The sequence below is a fragment of the Solanum lycopersicum genome, chromosome 2 (genome assembly GCF_036512215.1).
Source record: "Solanum lycopersicum chromosome 2, SLM_r2.1".
NCBI classification, from domain to species: domain Eukaryota; kingdom Viridiplantae; phylum Streptophyta; class Magnoliopsida; order Solanales; family Solanaceae; genus Solanum; species Solanum lycopersicum.
In genome coordinates, this window is record NC_090801.1 from 50,307,142 (window position 1) to 50,315,332 (window position 8,191).

Sequence of the window (8,191 nt, forward strand, 5' to 3'; positions counted from 1 at the left end):
TCAAAGTATTGACTGTAAAAGTATCTTTGAACCAAAGTATTGACGACAAGGTTATTTTTGAGTCACACTATAAATGGAAGATATTTTTATTATAGTATAAGGGCAATTTTTATCTTTTTTTCCAAAAAGATAGTGAAAACGATTTAAAAGGGCAAAAAAAGAAAAAAAGTTATCTATTTCCTGCGTTATTTAAAAATAATAATAATAATAATAATAATAATAATAATAATAATAATAATAATAATAATAATAATAATAATAATAATAGAGGTTAGGAGCCAGCAAATTTTATAAACATTAACGGATCGGAGCCTAATGTAACCCCATATTTAATAGTATAATTTTGTGGATTATAGAAGGGAAAATTACACGGATAAGCGAACTTACTCATTATATAGTTTGTCATAATTACAACTCGCGACTAACATTATATATTAATTACGTGGACTGACTTCGAGTTTGTATAATTAATCATGTTTGTATATGTATAATTCGCCAGGATATATAAATAAATATGTATAATATAAAAAAATTTAGCCTATATACATATAGAATTCACCTCTCTCCGACTCTCTGCCCTTTCTCGCTCGCCTCTCTCCTCCTCTCTCAATCTCGCTTGCCTCTCTTCTCCCTCTCCCAATCTCGCTTGTCATTTATACAAATGTATATGTACAATATGCTGTTATATACTATTATATACATATACAATTCATCTCTCTCCCACTCTCTGACCTCTCTCGCTCGCCTCTCTCCTCTCTCTCCCAATCTCCCTTGCCATATATACAATTACATATGTATAATATACAATTATCTAATCAATATACATATACAATTCACCTTTCTCCACTCTTTTCCCCCTCTCTCTCCCAGTCTCGCTCGCCTCTATCCTTCAAATAATATGCAAATTCAGCTTCTTCTTTTTAGTATACCTGATTTTGAAAGGTTCAGTTGAATTCTCTTGGTCGAAAATATAGCGTGTAATTAAATAAACACTCAACTTTTTTCAATATCAATGTATATAATGTTGGATCCTCACACTAGAGGGGAAGTCGTGGCAAAGGTGGCTAAAAAATTATATAAATCACATGTATGGCATCCTTGTTTCCACTATTAAAAAAAATAAATCAACTATGAAATTTGTTCTATTGATTTGTCATCAAATAGCTCATATCTAATATGATTTTAATCTGTATTTAAATAGTATTAGCAATGAGTTGTTGTGGATTATTAGTGATAGAAGTTGTCTATCAGAAATGCCTATTTTGTTGATAGTGATTATTTGAGAATGTGATTATAAAAGCAATGTAAATAAGGAGGACTATATATAGTGTTCAATGAATGGAGTGTTTGTTAACAAATGGAGTTGGTAGCTTATTAGTTATGAAGTTAGTACTAGTTTTTTTAACCAAGTGAAGCAGAGATATGTTCGTTACAAGTACAATATGATGATTGATTTGGTTGGAAATTGAGAATTGACATTCAACTTTATAAGATTTTAAATCATGCTCAATGCATTACAAATGATTGATTATAACTTCTTGCCTTTACTAATAGCTTAATTAGTTGTAAGTTTTAAACCTTTGTGAAGTTGATCAAGGATATCGGGAAATAAAATGATTAAAAGTTTATCTTAATAAAAATATTTCTTAAAATAAACAGTTTTTAGCTGCTCGAAACAAGCTCTTCATAATAAAATTATTTCTTCATTAAAAAAAAATAAAGACAAATTAAGTAATTCTTTGTATAATTGAAGTAAAAATAACGTGAATAATATAATGTTATAACACTAATTTGTGATAGAATGGCATGCATGATTTGGTTAACAACACATCCATTTGCCTTGGGATGAAATGATGTAGATTTATGAAATATAAAAAGTAGTCAAAATGTCAATGTTGGAGCAAAGCACCTGCTCTCTGTTTATATTGAATATATTCTCCACAAACAAGCTTTTCTACTCCATTCATGTCAAAGATCAATAGAATCATGTTTATGCCCAATATATTCTTTACTAGAACAATGACAATGTGGTTGAAGAAAATTGTTTCTCTATTTTCTCATTATTAACCAACTGTCATTTTGCAACATATTGCAGCAAAGCTGGCAATGTGGAACGAGTTGTTCAAGCAAATTTATGAATTCTAAGCTCTGGAATGAATGAGCTTTGTTGGGAAAGACAAGGCACTAACAAAGAATGTCTAATAGGATAACAGCGGAAGAATATCCAAGTCTATACTTTCCCTTCTCGATTTGAACCAAGAGAAGACAAACAACCACAAGCAATATAATAGTAAGGCAACAAGTAATTCAACCAAACAAATATAACAAGGCAATAATAAACCAATCACACAAGACACCACGATTTACGTGGAAAACCCTTCGATGTGAAGAGTAAAAAATCACGGGACCAAAAGCTCCACTATAATCACCAAGAGTTACAATATTGTTCTCCAAAATTGGCCACAAAACAAGTGCCAAACAACGAGCAACAACAAAATAAGATTGCACCAAATCTAGAAAATTAAAGGAGCAAAATCACCAGTTTCGCTGCTACTGTTCACAACAGCAAAACTGAAGCTGCAGGCCACCAAATCCAACTCTGTCAGTTCCTAATCAAAGATTGAGATGAAGATAATATGTTGTCCATAAATCAGCTCAATCGGACAAGAAACGAAACGGAAATCGCAATTTGAAGTTGGCTGTTAGGGCTGAATTTTGACTGCGAAAACTGCTCTCTTTCTCTTTTTGGCTGCTGAAAAAACTCTCTGTGTATATGAAAATAAGACCTAAATAGACTTATATTTGCCTCTTAACAATGGGCCTATGGGCAAAAATGGGTTGGTTCAAATTGGGTTTTTAATTATCCACATAGGAAGGGAAAAAGGCCCATAACCCAACAGGGATAACATGCCATTTGGAACCCAAGAAATTGCTTTTCAAATTGGCTGAACATTGACAAGAAGGGATGTGATAAACATTAATTGTCTATTTGATATCAACAACATACCAGAAGTATGTTCTCAACTTGCATAGGAAATTAAAAAGAAGTAACAAATCACCAGAAGCCTCAAAATTGTCAATGATATTCTAGTTTTGAGAGCTTATTTCAAGATCAATGTTGCTTTGTTTCAGCTCTACTCAAATCACTATTTGTTTTGTAGAGAGGCTGTTTCTGGAAGACTCTTGGCTGAAGTGTATCAAGCCAAAGTAAAGCATAGCAGTTAATAAGAAAAGCAATGTAAAAGTCTACAAGAAAGAACAATAACCGCAGCAAAATAGTGCAATACTTGAAATACAATAAACTACTCAATGATAGAAAGCTCCGTTAAGTCCTTGGTTCATAATCAGACACCGCGTTATAGGGTTTATGATGACTTTGGCCGGGTAATATTACTTCCTGAAAATATCTGCTTTGTATTTGGTGAGGAAGTATCAGATCCCGGCTTTGTATGCATTGTATTTGGATTTGTGAACCATGTCGTATACAGAAATTTCTTCTGGGGTCCTACGTGATTGCATATAAGCTTAAGCTTTTGTCTTTCCCTCATCCATCTTAAAACAATCTTCATGTGCCCTTTGCTTGTCAAGCCTCTCAAGCCAACATCCTGGAGTTTTACAGGGAAAAACAGTTAGCAAAGAACAGCCTAGAGTTCTCAGAGTTAAGTACCAAGGGTTCAGAAATAGAAAAAATGGCATACTCTGTGCTCGGAAGACGTACAGTAGCTGAAAAAGGAAGACTCAAAACCCCTAAACTTCCACCACAAACAGAATGGAGAAAAAAACACCTGTTATTTGTTATATAGCAACTAATTGTTCTTGATATGGTGAATTAGATGCTAGAGATATTACTTAAAATTAACGGTCAAGTTTTCTTTGCGTGCATCATATATTTCCAACACCTAGAAGAGTTTGCAACAGCCGGCAATTTGTCAAGTTCATTTCACAAACACAAAGGATGATAAAATACAAGGCTGGAGATGCTTAGAGAAGAATGGATCTTAAAGAAAATAAGGGTAACAGATGACAAGATGAGCTGCTCATGAAGCCTCCTAGGGAACCTGTGAAGCTGCTAAGATATGGTGTTGCTTAAGAGATCAAGAGCATGAAAGTTTGTGCAGTCTATACCTATTAGCTACAAAGTCACCGCTCAAAGTATCAAAGATAAGAGAATGATGTTGAACTAAAGTCAAACATCAGCGCATAGAAGCACCATGGAAGAAAACTTAATTTATACTCCTTCCGTTTCAAAAAGGATGACCTAGTTTGACTTGGAACGGAGTTTAACAAAAGAAAGAAGACTTTCTAATCTTATGGTTTTAAATTAAAGTTATATCAAATGTATCAAAATGCCCTTTAATTTTGTGGTCTTAAACATGTCACGTGGAAAGTTAAAGTTAAATTGTTGCCAAATAAAGGAAAGGGTTCATTCTTTTTTAATCACACTAAAAAGGAAATAAGGTCATTCTTTTTTAAACGGAGGTAGTTTGTTTTTCCCAACTTTACAAACTCGAACAAAAAAAGAAGAATATTGACGGTTCTTTCAAGCACAACTTTGTGTGCGTCGATTTCAGATGAAAAAGTTCGAGCTGATACATGAACCTGTTTAGGTTGCTTAAACATAAATCAACTGTTACAAACTAAGAACTGGATCACACAATCAACTTATTGATGCCATATCACTATAGTTTTCAATACAATCCTCTAACAAAAATCCTAGCATCAACCCTTTGAAAAGAGGCATTGGAAGGATACTATTTGAACTATTATACTGATTAACAATTGACCATTCATTTCAAATCTAACCAGAGGCAATCAAGTTTTTGCAAAATCTGTAAATTTGTTAATATCTCAACAAATCTCCCAAACACCAACTTAGATGTATTAGAGAAAAGGGTAAAAAAGGAAAAATAGATCATTTATTTCAATTCATTCACCACTGTACCGAAGTCCATTTCTTATTCAGCAACCAGCAGTTCCAGAATCTAGGATTACCAGTTCGGCAACAAATCAACAAAATCTCAAGCTAAGTATATGAATAATTCAAATGTATTCACTCTACGATTCAATTTTTTTTGTAGAAAAGTGAATTGGAATTAGAGAAGGGAATAATAACCTTTACACGATCCCAGGTTTCGGCAATATTGAGAGGTCCATGCTCCTTGACGATATCGAAAATGGTTCTGGTGATGGTTTGTGTCTGCTCGGGTGGAGTTTTAAGCTTAATTGGTTTCATCTTTGGTTTTGGTTTCCTCCCTACCAACCTTATCGCTGTTGCAAACATCCTTCCTTCAATCTCTTTGGCTATGGCGTAAACCCTTTTGCTGTTACAGAACCGAGTTTTAATCCCAGTTCATAAGCCCTAAAAATGATGACGTTTAATGACAGTTTTACCCTCATTTATGTGTTACCACATTCCCCAAATCTTAGTTGAGAGTATTAAGGACGAGTTTAGAATCGAATCGAATCGAAATCAATAATTTGAATCGAAAAAAAGTTATTTGCTTAGTCCTAATAAGTTATTGATTTAGGGGTCCTAATAATGGTCTTGATTTGTTTTTGGTTATCGAGTTATCGGTTCTTAATGATTTTAGGTTTTCTTTTTTAATGAGTTAATCGATAATCTGATAGTAAATTAAATAATTATATTTATATCATTTCGTATATAAAGTACTTGACTTAGCTAGCGTTTGGTCATAGATTTTCAAATATTTTTGGCAAATATATTTGGGTGAAATTTCACCATGTGTTTGGTCATAGTATATAGGAAATATATTTCATTTTTTTTAGAGATTTATCTCCATAAGTTTTAAAAACTATCAAAACTAACCATAAGTTTGTACTACAAGTCAATTGGATCTTTGTTGCAACAATAACAAATAATGTCCATGATACTAGAGCAATGTCATAGTTTGGAGTGAGTGCAACAAGCATAATTCTATACATCGTAAAGTTGACAAAGAACATGACTTTGTTTACCCTGAGCCGATTGTTCATCATTTTCATCAACAACCATATCATCATTTAATATTCACTGAATATTTCATCAATATTTTGGTGTTCACGTAAAAAATTAGGCATAATACATATATTGGACCATAACTTGGCTTCAAATTTTAAATTTGACCTCCAACTTTCATAATGCACAAATATGCACTTTAACTATCCTACCTTTCAATAAATAAACACGCGAGTACAACCTGGCAAAACACGTGAAATGCATGTATTCATCGTGCGAGTTTTAATCCCAGTTCATAAGCCCTAAAATGATGACGTTTAATGACAATTTTACCCTCATTTATGTGTGACCACATTTCCCAAATTTCAGTTGAGAGTATAAAGGACGAATTCTGCCGCGAGTTCAGAATCAAATCAAAATCGATAATTCAAATCGAAAAAAGTTATTTGTTAGTCCTAATGGTTGATTTTTTTATTTTTTTTTTGCTATCGGGTTATTGATTCTTAATGGTTTTAGATTTTTTTTAATGGATTAATCGATAAATCGATATTAAATTAAATAATTATATTTATACAATTTTATATATAAAGTATTTGACTTAGAGTTTTGTTTTCTAATTTTTATTTCTGGTTGTCCCGAACTCTTAGTTATTCTACAATGTAAAAGTGTTTGCTTTAAAGAAAGATGTAACTTGTGAACTCATGTGTATGGTTCATTTGGTTTGTCACCTTGTTATTAAGTGATTTTCAATATTTTTGTGTCAAATCTTAACGGTTAAATCGATAATCGAACCGATAATGATCAATAACTGATAAGTCAATATCTTAATGGTTTTATAACGGTTTTACATCTCTTCAAACCGATAATCAGTTAGTGAAACCGATAAACTTCAAAACCGAACCAACTGATGCACAACTTGTATTCACTTTGAAGTGTTTAATCGTGAAAATCTTAAATAACTCTATTTTCTCTTCTTCTTCTTTTTTGCTTTTAGTATATTTTTTGTTTTAACTTTTACCTTAAAATTTTTATTTTTATAAAAATGAACCAATTTTGATTATATATCATGTTTAAGAGTTTAAACCATATTTATTTTTGGTAAAATACACTCAAATAATTAAATATGTATTTATAAAAATGTAAAATCAAATGGTTCGATTTCAATTTTTTTTTTTAAATAATATATAGTAGTTGATGTGTAGATCTAATATATGATATTATATAACTATATATTAACAAACTATCCTTTTAGACCATGTTTGGTCGTAGTCATGTACAAAAAATTAAAATTGACAGATGAATGCCCAATTTTTTAAAATAAGAAGAATTTCTTTTTAATAGTTTCTAACGCAATTCTGCGTGAAATATACCTGGCAAAAGTATGACGTTTTTTGTATTTATTATCAGCAATCAAAAGGAGTTTTTTTCTTAATTGAAGATCGATTTTTACTAGTATGAGAGCTGAATTAAAAGTATAGAAAAATGAGTACTTAAAATAAAACATATGATGTTATTTAATTAAATATTTCATACATTTAATATGTTTATCAACACATTAAACACTTTATATTGAATAATGGTACACAAACAATGGATCGATGGATTAAAATAAAACAAAATTACGATAAAATGTGGAGTGATTTATTTTAGGACAAATTTGAGGGGTGGTTTATGTATTTGGCCTACTATTAATAAGTAGTATAATATAATTATATTAGTTTGACCGGCTTATTTTTGGTACATATATATTGCCAAATGTTTGTACTATATTGGACTTATGTAGCAACCTAATTTATGTTCCTTGAGATTAAGAAAAGTTGCTAATTCACAATCTCTAGCGAGGAGCATTTACGTTGTATCTAAATAATTTTGATTAAATAAGAACTTCCTTCATTTTCATTTCATATGGCACTTTTCGCGTTTCGAAATTCAAACAAGTTTATCTTTAACAGTAATTTTTTAATAGATTCTTTTAACATTTTGAATTATCAATTATGATAATTTTATAGTACTCTTTACGTAATTTAAAAATATATAAATTTCATTTCAAAAAGTTTGAAAATTCCATACGTAAATATCTAGTCAAAGTTAAATTGTTTGACTCTCAAAAAACTAAAAGTATCGTATAAAATAAGACAGAGAATTTGTATTTTCGAACGCTCTCGAAGAGATCAAGAAAGTATCACATATAAAATATAAAAACTAAAAATACGAATAGTAATTCATAGAGTACAT

General features: G+C 31.1%; 1 protein-coding gene across 1 annotated transcript; it reads right to left on the minus strand.

Annotated features, from left to right (window-relative positions):
- Positions 1 to 3,169: 3,169 nt before the first annotated feature.
- On the minus strand, positions 3,170 to 5,356 carry LOC101245723 (uncharacterized). Its single transcript, XM_004233488.5, has 2 exons — positions 5,114 to 5,356; positions 3,170 to 3,605 (listed from the first exon to the last, which is right to left on the minus strand). Exons 1-2 carry the CDS (start codon positions 5,279 to 5,281, stop codon positions 3,366 to 3,368), a joined length of 408 nt encoding a protein of 135 aa, XP_004233536.2. The 5' UTR covers positions 5,282 to 5,356; the 3' UTR covers positions 3,170 to 3,365.
- Positions 5,357 to 8,191: the final 2,835 nt, after the last annotated feature.